The sequence below is a fragment of the Malaya genurostris genome, chromosome 2 (assembly GCF_030247185.1).
Source record: "Malaya genurostris strain Urasoe2022 chromosome 2, Malgen_1.1, whole genome shotgun sequence".
In the NCBI taxonomy this organism is placed as follows: domain Eukaryota; kingdom Metazoa; phylum Arthropoda; class Insecta; order Diptera; family Culicidae; genus Malaya; species Malaya genurostris.
In genome coordinates, this window is record NC_080571.1 from 212,932,221 (window position 1) to 212,952,269 (window position 20,049).

The 20,049-nt window shown below is 37.5% G+C and overlaps 2 protein-coding genes across 3 annotated transcripts in view; one reads left to right on the forward strand and one right to left on the reverse strand.

The window, feature by feature from the left end:
• LOC131427427 (uncharacterized) overlaps positions 1-17,408 on the forward strand; it is a 215,491-nt gene extending 198,083 nt beyond the window's left edge. Inside the window, exons 6-10 of one of the 2 annotated variants that reach the window (XM_058590599.1) lie at positions 2,995-3,855; positions 14,532-14,663; positions 14,721-14,917; positions 14,986-15,235; positions 15,297-17,408. In XM_058590599.1, coding sequence (XP_058446582.1) covers positions 3,003-3,855; positions 14,532-14,663; positions 14,721-14,917; positions 14,986-15,235; positions 15,297-16,852 — 2,988 coding nt within the window. In that variant the 5' untranslated portion in view covers positions 2,995-3,002 and the 3' untranslated portion in view covers positions 16,853-17,408. Of the gene's footprint in view, positions 1-2,994; positions 3,856-14,531; positions 14,918-14,985; positions 15,236-15,296 lie in introns of both variants that reach the window. The other variant, XM_058590598.1, reaches the window with a different exon arrangement.
• Positions 14,069-18,773, reverse strand: LOC131427431 (uncharacterized). The gene is made up of 3 exons (XM_058590610.1): positions 17,970-18,773; positions 17,754-17,910; positions 14,069-14,235 (listed from the first exon to the last, which is right to left on the reverse strand). Exons 1-3 carry the CDS (start codon positions 18,418-18,420, stop codon positions 14,223-14,225), a joined length of 621 nt encoding a protein of 206 aa, XP_058446593.1. The 5' UTR covers positions 18,421-18,773; the 3' UTR covers positions 14,069-14,222.
• Between the last annotated feature and the right edge of the window lie 1,276 nt (positions 18,774-20,049).

Genomic DNA, 20,049 nt, shown 5'->3' on the forward strand with positions numbered 1-20,049 from the left:
ATTCAGCAGTATAGAAAATGCACATTCAATCAGCATCGATCAATCAATCATTTCACTTGCAAAGCGAACACCCGATTTACTCTGTACATGAGAATATAATAAAAAAAAATCCTACCAATACGTCAGTGGTTGGGCAACCCGCCGAAATATCCATTTATCATGCGAAACATAAAAATGGATACAGTTATTGTAATCCATTCTTATAGCATACTTTTTAATTGACGATTATCAGAAAATAGAACCGTTCTTGAACGAGACGCAAATTTCTTTTGCACCCACAAAAACGATCCGTTTCGTCAAATGGCGTAACTAATATTTGACTATTTACAACTTACAGAAAATTTTACAATCGCAACTTTGACTCCAAACGTTTCAAAATAAGTCATAAAAATTAGTGCATGGTTTCCAAACGTCACCGGTACCTTTGAAATTTGTATGTAGAATGCCGTACGATAGGTACACACTTGATCAATTGTTGACACCAGAAAAATTCAAGTGTATACGGTCCATTTGTGTTTTTTAATAATAACTGTTATAACAAGATTGTGGGTGGTGGTAAGATCACTTCGTCCGCGTTCCTTGGCGCCATTTTTTTCAAGTAGCAATTCTTCAGCAATGTTATCGTTTTCCATCTCATTGCCAACTTAAACAGTGTGATAATCTTATCATTAACTGCATATTTTATGTCGTATGTAAGCGAAAGTGATGGCGTTGTGAGGAAACACATATCCACCGGCTGATGCCAATCGAGCGCACACATTGTCTTACTAAACAGGCTGTTTTGATGCTTGGCTTAGTTTTTGTATGACCAACTACACAGCAAAAACCAAAAAAAGAATTATAACAATCTCAACAAAAAATTTAGATGTACTGAACATCAAATGCAATAGTTCTCTGTTTTCGAGAAATATTGCAAATTAATCACACGTTATTACATCGAAACAACGTATTGAGTAGATTACATCAACTTGACTGAATATTGCATACGATTCTGATATGAATTTATGCATCTTTTCGTGTAATATTACAACCTTTAGAACGACACCAACACATTTGTGATATTACATCAAAATTTCTGTACATCACTATCCACTACTGATGTTTAGTTTTTCAAGTTGGAGAATATCCTGAACACAAACCAGTGAAATTTCAATCCGACACGAAATTCTCATTGACAATTAATTTTGTGATTAAAATCAGAAAATTTGACTCTATTTATCTGTCACCATCACTACTGAAAGACAGCACAAAGAAAACAAGAATGAAATTAGTTTTATTAACAAGTTTATTAACCAAAAACTCATGAGAAGTGTCTTAGCAAAACAATCCATTAAAAAGCTAAAAAGGATAGTCTTGTTAAAACTGCTTGCAATCTGTTTTGAGGTTTTTCGCATGTGTTACGATATATCCATATTTAAATTTCTAAACCGATTTGTAAAAATTCCGTAAACTTCTAAAATAAAGTGTATTTATTCAGAATTTGTGCGCATTTGATACGATTGTGCGTAATATTGTTTTTAGGTGAAACAGTGAAGTGAGGTTCGAATGTTGCACTCTAATTGTATATGTCAAACGAACAGCGAACTTCTTCCAACCTATATTGCAAATGGTGGTAGTTTTTCAGCTGAAGGCTATATCGAAACAAAAAGAAAGTTAGGTTCAAAACAAAGTTTTGGATCAAGGAAATAAGATCCTTCACAGTTTGTGTAGAATACTCGTAGTAGACGGTTGCTTTTCTCTGTGGCTTCTTGTTATTTCATGATATATTTCGCTCGGTCTACGCCGTCTGCAGTACTATTTGTATTCGGTATTTGCTTTCCGAGTGCCGGGTTGGCGGTTCAATGCATAGGACGCCAGTTGTCGTATGTTCGAGCCCCGACCTGGAAGGATTCTTAGTGTCAGTAGGATCCATAGTACTAGCCATGCAATGATTCTGTACACTAAGAATCGGCTGCGAAGTCTGTTGAAACAGAAAGGCCAAATTCCACAAAAGGAATGTAATGCCAGGACTTTGCTAATTTTAAAAATGTATTGAGCATTTTTTCGGTTTTTCCTAAAACTAAGTAATAATTGAAATATTGTTTTATTTTCTAATTATTCTGGCTTACAAAACCTTTCGAATGACCAATTAGATCTGCAATGGAAACATGTTTGTTCTACAAAAAAAAACTATACCTTTTCAATTATCAACTTCCATTAGGTATGCTAATCGTCTACGAGGGACGTTTTCACGTTATTCTTCTATCAAACTTGACATGTAATGTTACATTTTATTACGACGGTATCTGAGTATGTTTGTACTGCATTGCAGTACAGCAGGCACCACTAACCTCCGTTTGTAACAACATACCATTTTTTCAAATACTTCACCACAAACCATGACCAATCCTAAGCAAACACTCCCATCGTCCAAGTGGAGATCCACCTTTTCCAAATCCACGTAGCGTAATTATATGCGATTGTGCACTGTGAAGAAATTCCTTTTTGTTTTCGTTGTACCTTAATTGGCTAACAAACAAGAACATCGTTTAATGAGTTGCAAGCGTGTGTAGGTAGTGTAAACAAACCTTCAATGCTTCAATTCGCGAGACCTGCTAGCTGCACCATTTAAAATGGTGTGAAGGCTTACACAAATCGGTTTCATGTTAATATATTATGACTGCCAAAGTGTTTCATCGCCAACCACGCAATGCAAACTCCTACGATGGATGTGAGTCTCTTCGGGTAATTAAGAGTGAAAAATAATTAATGATTCAATATATCGAGTAAAACCCTTCATGAAATAGACACTTGTATGAAAAAGTGATGGTACGTACAGTATATGGAAATGAGCGCCTGCTTTTGAAGCGCCTTTGAAAGGCGTGTTCAGTTCCGGATTGAACATTGTCTTACTCGATAGCTCCATGCATGTACACATTCTCCGCTTGTAATTAATACTCTAGGGAAATACGATTTTAGAGAGAATTATTTTAATAGAAGTGTTTTTCTTTACAGATCGCACTATGGCAGACGCACTGAAGCTGGCCGACATGCAACGGGCTAGCCTCGAGTTTGAGCGGCAACGGCATCTGGCCAACTGGCTGATCGAATCTAGTCCGCACATGCCGAAACCATCTCCGCAGCAGCAGAAGCAACAGCAACAATTGAATAAGAAAGGCAAATTCAAGCAAAATCCAATTTTTTTCCTAGCGAAAATAGGCCACAACATGAACTTTACTAGCAACAATAATCCTCCGATAGCCAACAACGTGCTCGGAAGTAATTCAATAGCATCAACCTTCAACTCTCAGACAAACCTTCCGCTGGCAATAGTGTCCTCGTCCGGACGCGACGGTCACAAACCTAAACTGAGGCGCTTCAATTCACACGACACTAGCGCTAATATGTTCTCGGTGGCCGAGTTCGAGAATGCCCGCCTTGCGAGGAGAAACGAGTTAGAAAATGCTGCCCTACTGAGGCAACGACAACGATACAAGTTGAATTCCCTTTCGTCAGGTGGAGATTGTTCCACCGGGGAAAGTAAGGGATCTAAGCTCAGCAACGAATCCACTACTGAACCTCTGTTTGCCGAGCAGTTTCTTGAAAAGTTCTCATTACCTCGTGTAGTACGGCTTTCCTACACTTCAAACGGTGGCAGCAGCTCCGGTGACCAGACAATGACTTCATCCAGTTCGGCTGATTCGACCAGCACGGCTGAGCGGAAGAAAAAGAAGAAATCGTCCATTCCGAGTTCTTCCAACGGAGAGCTATTCTTACTATATCGGTTTATGCGCAACTACAAGCTATACCACGTGTTCAACTCGAAAGCGGGAACTAACCGGAAAAAGGGATACAAAATCCCACAGGATTATCCTGGTGAGTAAAAGTTTAATTCGCTAGGTAAATCGCATCTCAGTGACATTGGAACGTTAGACACTCTCTCAAAGCTGACCAAACAGAACAATAAAACTGATAGATCGAATTGAAACGCATAAAGTAGTTGTTTATGTCGTTTTAAAGCAACTTTCAAATTTTAATCAACTTTTGCTTATTAATCTTTTCACAATTATTTTCTCATTGTAACTACTATGGTATGTACAGAATTGATGAGGAGAGTTAAACTCAAATGAAATGTCTAATGGTTGTAGAGGGAACTCCTGAATTTCATCCTAATCCTGACTTCCGATTCCTGAATCACAAGATTATAAGTGTTGAAAATTTTTAAACAGTCAAATAAACGACGACTTAGAAAATCAACGATGTTTCCCAATCTGATATTGAATCTTTTTCAAAATTCTAGTTTTGTGACTTGTGGGATGGTGTGTGTTAAAAATCCCAACCTCCATATGGCCATATGAGTCACGATAATATTTTCGAAATTTTCTTTGGGGACACTACATGCCCTCGCTTGCCCTCACAAAAAAGCGCTGATATAAACTATTTCATTCATTCCATCTATCTCAACCATTTGAAAGTTCCACAGTATCTTTAAAAAAGCCTGTTTCAATCCACCTAGTGGTGTAATGGTGCCTTTCTCATTAACATATCACGAGTAATCGATGCAAGTTTCATATTGGACATTATGGATAACTGTTTCCGAAACCGGAATCGGGAGACTGACACAGTTGCAGTAAGTTTTTAGGGTCATTATATAGCCAGACTTACAAGTTCGAATAGATTTTCAATCTGCTTCGAAAATTCCGTAACGAACGAATGTTGTCCTTCAAGGCTTGAATTGTCTCTGGCTTGTCCACATAACACTTATCTTTGACAGCCCCCCAAAGATAATAGTCTAATGGCATCAAATCACAGCTCCGAGGCGGCCAAACGACATCCGAATTTAGACTGATAATTCGATGCCTGATGATGCCGCCAGACTAAAATCCGCACCAAACCGTCACTCTCTGAGGAAGAATCGGCTTCTCCATGATAACGTGTGGGTTTTCCGTCCCCCAGATGCGACAATTTTGCTTATTAACATACCCGCCGAGATGAAAATGTGCCTCTTCCGAGAAGATGATTTTTTGGCAAAAATCGGCGTCTTCTTCAAGCTGATTTTCAAAGTAAAACTGCACTATTTTCACGCGTTCCTCAAGCGTAGGAACGTAGCGGAAGGATAAAACTAAGTTTCTGTCAAATCAGAAGTTACATTAAGATTACCAATGTCGAAATAACCGCTAGTTCAAAAAAAAGTTGAATAGCGGACCCTGTATGTTCTAGCCGAAACGATGAACAAAAAAGTCGACTGCTAAGTATTGCGTGTGTCCAATTTGTGATACTTGAAGCACAGATAACAGATATACAGGCTTGTACAAAGTTTGTAAATTTTAAATTTTCTATACGTTGGAAACACTACTGCCACCTACTCGACTATTCGCCGCGATCTTTCTAAACGCTCCACTACGTTCCTGAACGATAACAAAATCGTGTCTGTTATAGAAATATTCCAACTACAACAATTTTAACACTTATCACAAATGTTGAAAACACCTTTTTTCCATGTCGCGTAAATCACACGAGAATTCGATCGGAATAAAACAAAAACAAATATATCATTTCAACCAACAGCAAAACAAAGATCTAGCGTGTAGTGAATGTTGCACCCAAAATTGTATCTCATGTGAAAGTGGCACCCAAATCGTGGTAAAACCTCGTGTCGAGCGTTGAGCATTTCCAATATGAGGAATTGGAGAGCCATTTGACTAGTTTTAAAGCAGAGTTTTGGAAGCTCCTAACTACCCTTTTTAATAAATAAACACTACTTGCCTTTATAATACTTATCTTCGGGTAAAATAACAACACATTTTCTTTTTATATTAAGAAAACACCCAAGTTTAGTAGGAAAAAGTCGGTCGGGAATGTCAAAGACATTACTGAATGACGTGCATACGAATAAAAGCACCGTCGGCACCGGGAAAACTCGGAATATCTGTGGCAACCAAATGGATTTTATTCTGGATCCGAACTTCCAATACATGCACACGCCGACAGCTCTGTCATCGCCGATGAGGAAAACAAAACGTCCCGGAATAATGCGAATAGACTTTAAAACTAACACATATCTTCACATTTCTGCATATCTAAAATATTCTCATAAAGACTGTCCCAGAAAGTATGCACGCACTTTGATTTCACTGTAAATAATTCACAGGTGTTAGATATTCAAATTTTATTCGATATACTGACAATATTAGACTACAACAACAGAATATTATTCTCAACATTCGCTACTTAGCCATTGTAGACTAGCTGGCGCATCTTCTTGCGAACGTTCCTCATTAAATTCCGTACAGACTTCTTGGCGACAAGTATTGACACTTTTTTCCAATCTTTTTCGAACTGTTGAATGGTTTCGACGGCCGAGACATGTTTCCTGAGATGTGCCTTCGTTAATGTTCAAAATTCCTCAATTGGTCGAAGTTGTGGGCAATTTTGTGGATTCATGTCTTTTGGGACGAAAGTGACATTTTTGGTAGTATACCATTCTACCGCTGATTTCGAGTACTGGCAAGAAGCAAGATCTGGCCAGAAGACAACAGGATCCTTGTGGCTTCGAATCATGGGTAGAAGTCGTTTTTGTAAACATTCCTTGATGTAAATTTCGCTGTTCATTGAAGCAGTGGTGATGAAGGGTTTCGAAATCTTACCGCAGCTACAAATTGCTTGCCAGACCATAACTTTCTTACCAAATTTTTCGACTTCAATCGATGTCTCGGACTGGTTGAACACTTACCCTTCTCGCACCGTATAATATTGTGGTCCCGGCAAGGATTTGTAATCGAGTTTCACGTAGGTTTCGTCGTCCATGATTATGCAGTTCAAATTTCCAGCAAGAATCGTATTGTACAGCTTTCGAACCCTTCTGCTTCTTGTTACGGACTACGTTTTTGGTTGTTTCTGCCTCTTATAGGTTCGAAGATTCAAACGTTCTTTAGCACGAAGAACATTGACTTCAAAGTGCCCACTTTTTTGGCCACATCCCGAACTGAAACCTCCTTCTTTTGCTCGAACGCCTTCAGTATACGGTTATCCAACTGAGGGTTAGCAGGACCTTTTTTTCGACCCGTTTTCGGTTTATCCTCAAAGGTGTTATCCTCACCGAACTTCCTGATTGCATTTCGCACGGCTTTTTCACTTACTCCTTCCATTTTTGCTATCTTTCTCAGTGACAGTCCGCGTTCTGTGCAACATTTGTACACAATGTATTGACGTTGTTCTGCTGAAAGTCCACGCATTTCGAAACAAACTAATGAAAAGTAATAAACAACTGCACAAGTGGTTAGAGAAGAGTGTAAACAACAGGCACAAAAACTGACAGATTCTGAACCATTGCGAAATGGCAGCGGTTTTTGGTTGCGTCCATACTTTCTGGGACAGTCTATAAGTGCAAGGTTTAATTTCATTACCAGAGTTGTAATGGTTCACCTCTAATAAAGTACGACGAATCCACGGCACATTTATTTCAACGCACAAATTAATATGACAGGGCGAAAGATAGTAAAATATTGTTCGCCTGCAGAAGTACACACTGTACAATAATTTCAATGGAAGAAAGTATCCAAAAGTTCTTTAATAATTAATTTACTGATATGAAAAGTCACTGCAAAGCAGAGCCTTGGTATTACATTCCTGTAGTGGAATTTGACCTTTCGTTTCAACAGACTTCGCAGCCGATTCAGAGTGTACGGAACAATTGCATGGTTGGTGGTACGATACTTACTGACACTACGAATCCTTCCAGGTCGGGGCTCGAACGTACCGCTACTGGCTTGTAAGACCAGTGTCCTATGCATTGAACATGTCCAATTTGTACATTTTATACTTACCCAGTTGATATCGCAAGAATGCAATGTCGTTTTCTGCATCAAAGCCGTCGTCCGAGCACGAGAAAGAAAACCAAGTGTCATGAGTACAGGGTCCGGCACTCGAAGTGTAACCAACTTCAGACCGCTCGCGCAGCTGACGCACGGGCATCAGCTCTCTAGAAATTTGCTAAATGACAGTTCGGAGTTGTATTGTTTACAAGCGCAAGAAAGCATTTTGCCAAAAGTGAACGCGAAAAAAAAAATCAGTGATGGATTTAAAACGTAATAGTGTGATTGCTTTATATTTAGATGGAAAATCACAACCAGCGATTGTTCGTGAGCTCAAACACCTTAAAGTGAATAAAGTTTCTGTTTATCGCACCATAACTCGTTACAATAATACTGGTAGCATCGCAAAACATCATGGAGGTGGTCATCAAAAGACTGCAACGTCACGTGAGATGGTTCAAAAAGTGAAGAAGCGACTTGAACGAAATCCTCGACGAAGTGCCAATCAAATGGCAAAAGAACTGAAAATATCCGACCGTAGCATCCGCCGCATACTGAAAAATGATCTGAAGGTCAAGCCTTACAAGATCCAAAAGGCGCATGATCTCACACCGAAGCAGCAACAAGTTAGACTTGAGAGAGCGAAGGAGTTGCTTCGTTTGGCCGAAAGCGGTCAATTTCCGAACATTGTATTTTCTGACGAGAAAATTTTTCCAATTGAGCAATTCGTAAACTCTCAAAACGATAGGGTTTACTTGACCGACCGATCATACGAGAATTTGAGTCATCGATTGGCCACCAGGAGGCAGCACCCGCAACAGATAATGGTTTGGGCCGCTGTAACCGCAGATGGGCGCTCTCCAATCGTTTTCATCGAGCCTGGCGTCAAGGTAAATGCGACATATTATCGGGAAAGTATTCTGGAGGTTGCTTTGAAGCCGTGGGCAGACAAACATTTCGGTGGCAGACCATGGACGTTTCAGCAGGACTCGGCACCGTCTCACAAAGCTCGAGTGAACCAAGAATGGCTGAAAAACAACGTTCCGAACTTCATCACGTCCACACAATGGCTCTCGAATTCACCAGATGCGAATCCAATGGATTATTCTCTTTGGGCCATTTTGGAGAGCAAAGTCCGAACTAAAAGATACACCAGTCTCGAGGCGCTGAAAAAAGTTATTGTCCGCGAGTGGGCCTAAATACCTGCAAGTCACATTCGGCAGCTTGCGATTCGTTTTTTGACCGTCTCAAGGCCATAGTCAAGGCAAAAGGTGGTCATATCGAGCAAAAGTGAATTGATTCTGAATTTTGTATTATTTTTACACATTTTGTACTTTGAATTAAGTAAAAGTAATTTTCCAAACTGAATTTATGGCCTTTTTAATTGGTTACACTTCGAGTGCCGGACCCTGTATTTCTCTTTAATACTCTTTGATATAAACATTTTAGAAAACTATAGTTTTGAGTTATTTGTGGTTCAACGCATAGGTCGCTGGTCTTACAAAGCCAATTGTCGTCTCGATCCCCGACCTGTAAGGATTCTTAGTGTCAGTAGGATCGTCGTACAAGCCTACACTGAGGAAAAAAATATTTCAAGAATCATAATAATTGCTTATGAAATTTAACCAAAGGAAATTAATATGGATATCATACGATTGCGCTATGAGAACATAAGTTTTCAATAAACTATGATTTGTATAACGTATTGTTACGAATTCCATTGAGACGACGTATGAATAAAGTATTGGTTTGATCATAAATTTCGTATTATAGTCGAATGAAAAACAACATAGTTTAAAGTGACTTCCAAACTATTCTGTTATGAATTTCAATACATATATGCTTAAGATTTTTGTAATTTACCAAGATGAATTTCATAAAGGCAATGTATAAAAGATGTATGGATTATATTATGTACATTTTATTGTAGTGGAATGAATAAGAAAATTTTATAAAATGATTTCCACTTGATTCTGTTATGAATGATGATTTTGTATTCCCCCTATTCTAGATTTCGATCGAATCGAATTATTTCGTTCGGATGTAAAATTTTGCATTCTGTATTTCGATCGAGTTCGAGTTTTCCATACAAAAGTAACACTCGATTGATACACAGAATGCATATTTTTACATGCGATCGAGATATTCAGATTCAATCGAAATACAGAATGATGGTGAATACATAATCATCTACATAAAAGTTCAAAATAAAATGGTCGTAAACAAGCATGAGGTTGTATGATTCATTTTGATTTTCAATGCTTCTTTATTGGAAGCCATTTGTCATATTTGTAATAACTTTCATTCTTACTGTAGGAAAAAATGACATTTAATTCAGTTTTAGTATAAAAATAAGTAATATAAGTACATGTATAAAATATAAGTATTTCAAGTAATTTGATCAAATAAACTAAAGTTTTGTTTTCAGGTCTATAATAATAATCATTGCTTATGGTAATAATGTATAATGGTGGACTATTAATTAAATCAATACCAACAATGATCAAATTAAATGTGCACTGAGTCGCTGTTTTTGATAAAAAAAAATCATCGTAACCTCCAGTAATCCATTTTCTGACTGCTATAAGAACTTTTCCGTTGCGCTCTATAAATTCTTCGTTTTCAAGCAGTGGGTTTTCTGATTCTACCCTGTGAATTACGAACTGTTTTGAATAACGTGCCTTTATAAGTCCAAGACGAAGCAAAGCTATCCATTTCATTCTCTTCAAACGAATAATCGAATTTCCAACTGACTTCGGCGCGAGACAGCACTCGTTCAATTTGTTCTCGTGGCCAGATTACCAACGAAACTGTATCTACACCACACTCTATTTAATACATGATGGAGATATTTTTTAATTTTTGAATATTAATATCAAATTACCTGCAAATACAAACAACGCAAGATCCGAATGTAATGTAATGTGTCATTTTTGTTTTCAAATAACGAACGTATGTTTTTTTCACGCAAGAATTGCTTATGATGTCCATTAGCGCGTCGTATAATATCCATAACAAAATCGCAAACATTTCGTAAACCAGTCGATGGTAGTTGCATACAATAAAATTCACACAACACTTTTCATAATGTTCACTATGGCTTCGTATGAAATTTGAATCATAGTTTTAAGTAACACATTAACATACTTATATTTCCCTTGAAAATAAAAAAGAGATGAATAAATATCGTTCATATGAAACGTGTTATGAATATCATCGGTTTAGTTATTATAGTTTTCACTGGTGTGTAATATAAATTTTATTACTAAGTAGTACGCATTTTACAAACAAGTTTTTCGAAATCATACATGGCACAGACAGTAAATTTTACAATGTCTTATTGTAATTGTTGCTATAACGTCGTATGAAATTCAAATGAAACAGATTTGTGCTCATAAAAAACCGTTCATACGAAACAAGTTATGAATCTCGTACGTTCAGTTTTCTCAGTGCAGAGATGGCTGGACCGATTTAAACAAACTCGTTTGAAAGCTACTAATGGGTTGTGAATCAAGTTCGAAGATCAATTGGTTGTCACTTCTGGCTCTGGACATACCTTATGATCAAAAAAGAACCGGAATTTTCATTTTAAAATTCCCCCGCTTGTCCAATCGGTAAACTTTTATTCTCTCAACGTTGGCAAAACTTTTATACACATTCTGTCAAACTTTGACGCATATCGTACGATTAGTTTTTGTTTGGCGTCTATATAAAGAAGTTGAAAAATTTTCGTGTGGCGATTTTTATAATGGATGAAAATTTAGAACAACGGCTCGCCTTCGAAGCGCCATTCGGTCGATTGTTGTGCGGTTTCGATGTCATATTCATAGATCCACACCTCATCACCAGTTATGATGCATTCGATGAATGTGGGGTGACTATCTGCGTTGGAAATCATCTCTTTGGCCACATCAACACGACGCTGTTTTTGAATGAAATTCAGCTTTTTTGGCACCAGCCGAGAAGCGACGCGTTTCAAACCCAAAACATCAGTTAAAATGTGTTCGGCTAATCCATAAGAGATGCCCAACAACACAGCAATCTCTCTAATCGGTACAGAACGATTTTGCAACACGATTTGCTTCGCCGATTCAATGTTCTTCAGTAACAGGCGGCCAGGGATCTCATCATGATCCAAGCTTGTACGATCACCTTTGAAGCGTTTATACAACTCGTATGCCTGTGTTTTCCCTAGACACGATTCACCAAAGGCGTTCTCTAACATTTTCAACGTTTCGGAACACTTAAATCCATTTGCAACACAAAATTTGATGCACGCACGTTGTACTAAATTTTCATCCATTATAAAAATCGCCACACGAAAATTTTTTAACTTCTTTATATAGACGCCAAACAAAAACTAATCTTATGATATGCGTCAAAATTTGACAGAAAGTGTATAAAAGTGTTGCCAACGTTGAGAGAATAAAAGTTTACCGATAAGACAAGTGCGGGAATTTTAAAATGAAAATTCCGGTTCTTTTTTTATCATAATGTATATTGGTATAAGTGACGTAACCGACAAAACGCGCTTTTTTCTGTCCGCACTTTTTTCCAGAAAGTAATATAATGAGCAAGTTCAAATATTCGCATATTCGGCGTAAGCGAAGTCATGCTTTTCTAACCTAACCGAAACAATCTGAATGGATTTGTGTTGAAAGTCAACCCAAATTCGTGTCAATAATAATCCCAATGAAAAAAGTTCACCCTCATTCTGGTTTACGTCCGTATCGACCATACGACGAACGGATACTAATAAACCATTCTTGTTTTCACTCGAATGAATTCGAACGCGACTCGAATGCTAAGCCATGATGAAATCACTCCAATTTTTGTGATTAAACATATGCGAAACACAAGAATGTATGCCAGTTTAGTTTCGTGTATTCGAGCATCATTCGTACGAACGAAAAGTCCTATTCTCGTTTACAGACGAATAGACGAAATGCCATGGTTTGGATTCGTCACTTTAATGTTGCGAATCAACCGCTTGAATACATTGAAAACAGTTTAACTTACCAACAAATTTCTTTTCGTATGTAAAGGTGGTTTGCAATCAAATGATAAATTTGTTTTTTGAATAAAACATTCATACCGTTTTCGTTTTTGAACCTTGACGCGGGCGACTCTGACTCCGAGTAAAACGAACACGTGGTACGCGCCCTAAACAACAACTCATGAAAAAAAGTAAAAATGAACAAACTTGCATGGATGCGTGGTGCGACCCGAGAAAATTTTCAGAGCGAAACTACGCGATTGGAGTCTGATCTAGAGTGACCTCAGGTTGCTAAAACAAACATATCAAACGTTGTTTGGGCGACTCTGGGTCAGCTTTCGGGCTGCTCTGATCAATAAACGAAAACAGTATTAGAAAGCATAGTAGTCTTAGTAAATTTTTCTTCCAATTTTTAACGCATCAAATTTTACCATATCTATTAGATACTTTATGGAAAATATGTCATAGGTAAACATGTTTTATTTTACATTAACTGCATGATTTTACCAATTTAATAAATATGTAGACTATCGAAAACATGACGAAATTACAAGAAAACGCAATATATTTGTCTCAGATACTACTGATCAGACTGCTATTTTCAGCTGTTTTTCTTAAAGTGCGAAATATAATTTCAAAACTTTATTTACTTTACGACTGAATACTTTGTTTTTACGACTTGAATAATATTAATCATGACTACGATATTTATTTATTATATAGCGAAAGTATGTGTTCATCGAATAGTCGATACGGACGTAAACAAGCATGATGGTACAAAATCTGCGAAAAACAAGTCAAATAACAAATGATAACACACATTTTTCATTACAACTTAAGTCTCTACCAAAATTGATGGTTTAAAGTTGGATTGGCGTTGTTCTTATGCATGTACGATGTTTGAAACTGTGATTGATTCGAACGTAAACGGATATACGAATTTGACATATTTTCGGACGTAACGCATACGGCCGTAAATAAGAATGAGGGTGATGTTTTAATGAGACTGTTTGAATGATAAGAGAAAGACATTGTCACACCACTAGGGATTAAGAAGAGGGTTTTTTTGGTCGAACACAGATTTTTGACTCATTAAACCCACCGTGTTTTGGTTGTATGTTCCAAACAAATAAATGTTTAATGTTGTGAATTATCTTAATTAATGTAACGTCATCAAGAAACATTCACGAAGGGCGTCGTTGATACAAGCCATATTCGATCCGGGTTTTCCATTTATTAAAAAAAATCGGTAAATAATTCTGTTTTTTTTTTAATATTTATATTTATGTTTATTGAAATAATATTGAACCAGATATATCGTATCTTATGTATTAGTTCTTAAATCTAAGCAGCCTTCTTTGCGAAAGAAAAGAAAACGTTTTTCAGCCATATGTTTGACAATCAGAGGCGTTCCCTATTATTACCCCGCCTTATTAGAGATGCTTCCTGAAATAGACATAGAAGAAAAGATTTATGTACTGAGAATTACATGTTATAATCTACAATTATATAACGATCGAATAAAATGAAGACATGAAACTGGTCGTATGGCTCCGCCTTCAGACATTATTCAGAAACGATGTACGAACAAGAGACTCCTCACAATCGACGACATACAACTGATCCAAATAAGAATGATGTGCACCATCCTATGAATTATATTTGCCTCTTGGGAAGCTCTTTGTATTATGTACTATTTTTAATACAAGTATAGCAACCGTTTAATCACTTTTCTTTATTAGGTTATTTCTCATTTCTCAACGACAAAGGAACTCAAACGGTCACTGTGTACACGACCATTGTTCAACTGGTGCGGGAACGCGTATACAAATTCCTGTCGCTCGAAAATCTCTCAGCGTACACCGAATCCCAAGGTAGGCATACACCCCTTACCAAACCGCGTAATCTCATTCTAATCCAAACCAATACAGACAATTTTAGCCAAAAAACACACTACGTCAAGGCAACGGCTAAGGCAGGACAAGTTTATCGCTTGCTAGCGGTTTTTCAGGATGGGGACCACAAGTCATCCTCTAGTCAAAAGGATTTCGCTTCTCTGAACAGCAGCGGGGGCGGCACAGAGAAGGAACGTGGCAAGTATGCTCAGTTACTCGGTGATAACAGACAGGTATGGTTGTTTGTGGATTTTCAGGATTTTATACTTTTTCTAATGCTACGCTTATGATCTGCTTACAGATTTATTACGTCTCGTTGTCAGCCAAAGGCAAATTTTATGAAATCGAACAACACACAGCTCCTGTGCTACAAAAAAGTAGCAGTTTGGGCCATCCGAGCAGTAATAGCAAAACACCCAAACAACTCAATCGAGAGTGCGTGCACAGAATTGGGTTTATTATGCAGTCAGAAGTAAACCTACCACTAAATTTAAAATTGATTGCCAGTATGAACGGATCAGGCAATGGTAGCTCCCAGAATAGTGTGCCAGGTAAATCGATGAATATAGATATTTGTTGATTTAATACAGCAAACCTATTTATCATTTCCAGAACATATTACAATCGCCAAGGTCAGCGTTGAAAATTTCATCATCGCATGTCCACTAGACGAACAAGAGCTTACCACAGCACTAACGCTGACCAAACTACACATAACACCCCAGATGAAGTTTACCAAGTGTGTGTTGGGGTTCGACAATGAACAAAGAATGTTCTTGAATGGAGGCATTCAAACGGTGCTCAAATATTGTCAGTTCAATTGCGATAACTTTACTCGCATCGTCGACAGCGACACCAACCGGGTAGAGTTACAACAGATGATCAATATCGTAGAACAACAACAACAGCCTTTCAGCAGTCTCAATCACATAACGACATCCGCCAACAGTGGCACCAGTTCAACAAGCAGAAGCGAAGTATTCAGAAAACTTAAGCTAACACGTCTCTTCGGTGGATCAGACAGAAACCAGAATTCAACGTCCGGTCACGAGAAGGAAGACTCGATCATATTTTTGAGTAAAAATGATCTAGAGAACCTTGAATGCAGTCAACAACAGCAACAATTGCTACAACGTCACGATCAGGATCAACAACCAATGTCACTTGCTTCCGGCGTGAGCGAAAAGATGAAAGTTTTTACTCCGAGCAAAAAACGTTGGTTTAAGGGTCTTCGATCCACAGGGAATCAAGAAAACGACAGTAGCGTGGAAGAAGATTCCGAGAAAAAAATATCCAGCATAGACCGGTACCAGGATATGTCCCGTTTGATACAAGAGCGTTTTGGAGAGCTCGATATTAATGGAACAAATGTCGGAAAGGCAAATTCGGATATTGGTTACGATGATACGGTTAACGAAAACCCAGATGATTTGGTTGCTGGTGGACTACAAAAGTGCCTCTCGCTGCAGCATATTGTGTTAAAAAGTGGAAATAGTATGGATATTAGAAACAAGGATAAACCAGACTTGGTAAACAACATAAACCTGATTGAAAAAGATAATTCAGATGAGGTCATGTCAGAATCGGAAGACACACTGTTTTTCCCTATACGAAGTAATGCAAAACAACAATCTTTCATGACCCAAAAGCTGTACAGTGAGTTTCATGTCAAAACCAAACAACACAGCAAGTCACAATCTAGCATACAACATCTGCTAAATCTTGCGAGTCCCCAACGACTGAATGAAGCGAAGTGTAAACTGAAAGCAAGCGACAAAAAACGAGCGGAAATCGTACTCTCGTTCGAAGATTTACAAAGCCTTAACAGGGAAGAAGAGCTTATCGAAGGCTCCCTAAGAACTCAGCTCAGCATACTTGATGATTTGCCATACAGTAGCGTGCGTGATTCAATAATTCTTCAAGAAAGTGAACCTCGAACCCCATCGGAAAGTATCTACGCAGAGATCTGCTCCGAAAGTGCAGTTGGATCATCAAGCCAATCGCAGCAAACCCCTCCAACGCAGTCTGAAAAGCGATTCACTAGTATTCGCATTAACGTTCCCTCCAGTGACTCGTGCCAAGTGCTAAGTCACAATCCATCTGGAAGTCGATGTGCTTCGGTTGTGGCCTGTCCCGTTGAGGATAATATTTACAACACAATCAAATAGTAGCTCCATAGGAGCTCAGCCTGTATTTCATTCGATTCGATACCGGAAAACCACCATTCAGAAAACGCTCAAAACCTACGAGTGTCTAATTCGACACATCTTCGGAACTGACAATTATACCAGAAACGCCGAAATACTGGACAATCAAGCGCTTATAAAGCGGCAGTAACCTGCAAAAGATACAATCTTACTTATTTGCTAGTTTTAGAAAAATAAGACAGGGAAGGCAACTAATAAGCGGAAGCAAAAAAAAAACAAATAACGGCGACCAAAGTATTACCGGAACTTGTGATAAACGCGAAAAAGCAATGTTTAACATAGTTTAGAAATAAATGACAACAAGCACGTAATCTTTATCGCTAACATGTAGCACTATAATTCAATAAAACAAATATCAGTTGTCATTTTACCACGATGCGTATAAAAGACAAGCAAAAGCATATCATAAACTGTAGCATATACTTACTTTACGCACTTGTTAAGAGGCAAAACAAATAGTTGGCAAACAATCTGACAATAAAATTTATTAATTCTTGAGAATAGACTAAGAAAAGCACTACTGTCTACATATGATGCAGTGCAACGAAGTTTAAACTTTGCTTCAAAAAACAATATTGCAAAACTTTGGTGAACTATAATATATATTTTTCAAATTCGACAAAATAGTAAAGAATAATATCTGAGAATTCCATTGCTGTTAGTCGACTTGAGTAGCAAACTACCTTTACTACTTGAACTTGTTAGTTAAGGCCTTAAACAACAAACGACACGCTTTTACGGTTACTCGGAGCGACCATTTTTACGGCAGAATATGTAGTTTATATAGTAAACGGCGTTAACATTTATTATAATAAACATCTAAATAACTATTTAAATATACATGAAAAAACAAAAAACTTACAATGTTTCCTTGGTTCCCTCGATAATCTCCAACACTTGCTCGCATTCCTCACGACTTTTCACGTCCGCTAAGACTCGTTTCAGAAAGTACAGCAAGCCATTGAACTCGTTCACTAGCAGGTTTCGCTCTTCTTCTATGTATTTCGTCGACTCCCAATCTGAGAATTGATAATCATTCAATAAATTCAAATAAGAACATACAAGAGCCTGCTTTTACCCTGATCAGAATTCTGGGGTAATGTATTCAGATAAATGTCCATCATTTTTTTGGAATGGTTCACCATTTTTGCGTATTCTCTTTGAGTTTTTATGCGTACCTCGCAGAGCTCACTATGTATCCGTGCTCGCGCTCCTTCACACAATTCCGGTGCTGGCTGTTCGGACGCAGGCATTGTATCAATCCGGGATTGTAGAGTTTCTACAAAACCTTGATACTGATTATCCACGTACTGATCGCAATTTTGGAGAATATCGTCGAAACTGCTTATACCCAAAAGAGGCAACAAATTGTCATTAATCTGCGATCGTTTCTGACCATTTTTTTGTGCGACCATATTCTGAACTGCAAACAACTCTTTCATGTTATCCGTTTCCTGGCCATGCATGTCGAAAAATTGATTGTCCAACAATTGCAGCGAAATCTCCGTGAGTAAAAAATTTAGATTCATTTTGTCCCTTTATAAATTTCGAAATTTATAGCAGAAGTGCTGATAAATTCTAAAACACTAGAGCGAACTTTCTTAACTTCTTTCTTCTTCCTTTCTGGTTGGCGTCACCTCACTTGAGATGACGCCGAATTGATGGCACAGCAACTAAGGCTATATTGCCAGTTAATTTTCGTTTATAGTCCAGTGGACTTTCTTTTCACTTGACTACAAGCGAAAATCTCGCTGTGTGGCTGCGTCGAATCGTCAAAGTACGGCTGAAAATCCTTTCTTTCTTGCGAAATACTCGAATTTTCCCCGGACTAACACGATGCAACGTGCTCACCCGTTGAGAGTTTCACCGGAAGTCTAACTTTCTTAACAAAACAAGTTATCCACACATGTTGATTATCTTACCGGGGGCTGTGTGAACGAAACGTATCCAACTTGACTGTTGGTACACGCAGAGAAATGGAGCTTGTTTAAAATAACAAATCAGTTAGTAGATTTTTAAATCTGATTCATGTTAATTTCAAGCTAGAATATGATTGTTTCAAACCATTTTCTCCCTTCAACATCTACAAAGATCTTTGTTCAATGTGAATACATATTTTGGTCTTGCCAAACTAAAAAAAAATAGTTCCAGCTGATTTTTTTGTAGAAATAATTCATCGATATATTGCGTATCAACAAAAGCAGAGTTGATTTTATTAGCAATATCTATGTTGATTCAATTCTGCTTTATCTTTATGTTAATAACAAAATTTGTTTATTTTATCTGTTGTCTTATTTGTGTAATGATACAACAAAGTTTATTGTTCAAAAGAACCGTATCAGCCCTATTTCTTATAAACCAGAGCTGTTTTTTCAATCGTGAATGAACAGAAAAGTTTTTACGCGTTTCAAAAGTAAAATTTTATCTGCTTATATATTTTTAATCAGCTTTTCATCAATCCAAGCGTAAGTATTGATAGTTAATAATATTGGAAACTGCAATAACACGTTTTCTTAACAACATATATTTGATACAGGTTATCTCTGTCTTCATTGGAAGGGCACCGGGAAAGAGTACCGAATCATTGGATACTATAAAAAGTAATATTGGATTGATTGTGGTATGTAGATAAATATTATAAATGTATGGAATATAAATGTAATTGGAATTCCTTACAAATATATAAAAAGAAGAAAAATGTACCAAAAACAATCCTTCAAATTATTTCGAAAGAAATCATTTTACTCGTAAAAACAAAACAAAATGAATAATTTTTACAAACAAAAGCGTAAGTTGAAATACTAATCATTTCAAGTTAATATCTTATCATTTATTTCAACTGCCAAGTTTATGAATTCAAAGCACTATAAATATTACCTTCATCCAAAATTAGTTCATTTTAAACTGATTTTGCAAGTTGAATTTACTATGAAATTGTTTGTCAAGAAATTGACTGGAACCAAAGACATCATATTAACAAGATATCCAGCTCTCACATTTCCCGAACAAATCATTGGCAACATCCTTTTTTGCGAGCATGTCGCCCTCAGGTGAGCCCGCATCGAACCTCATACATAGAAGTAGAGGAGAGAAATGTCAAATTCGTGCGCGCCAAAATAGCAGGGCTGTGCACCCATACAATTGACATGACATGTTGA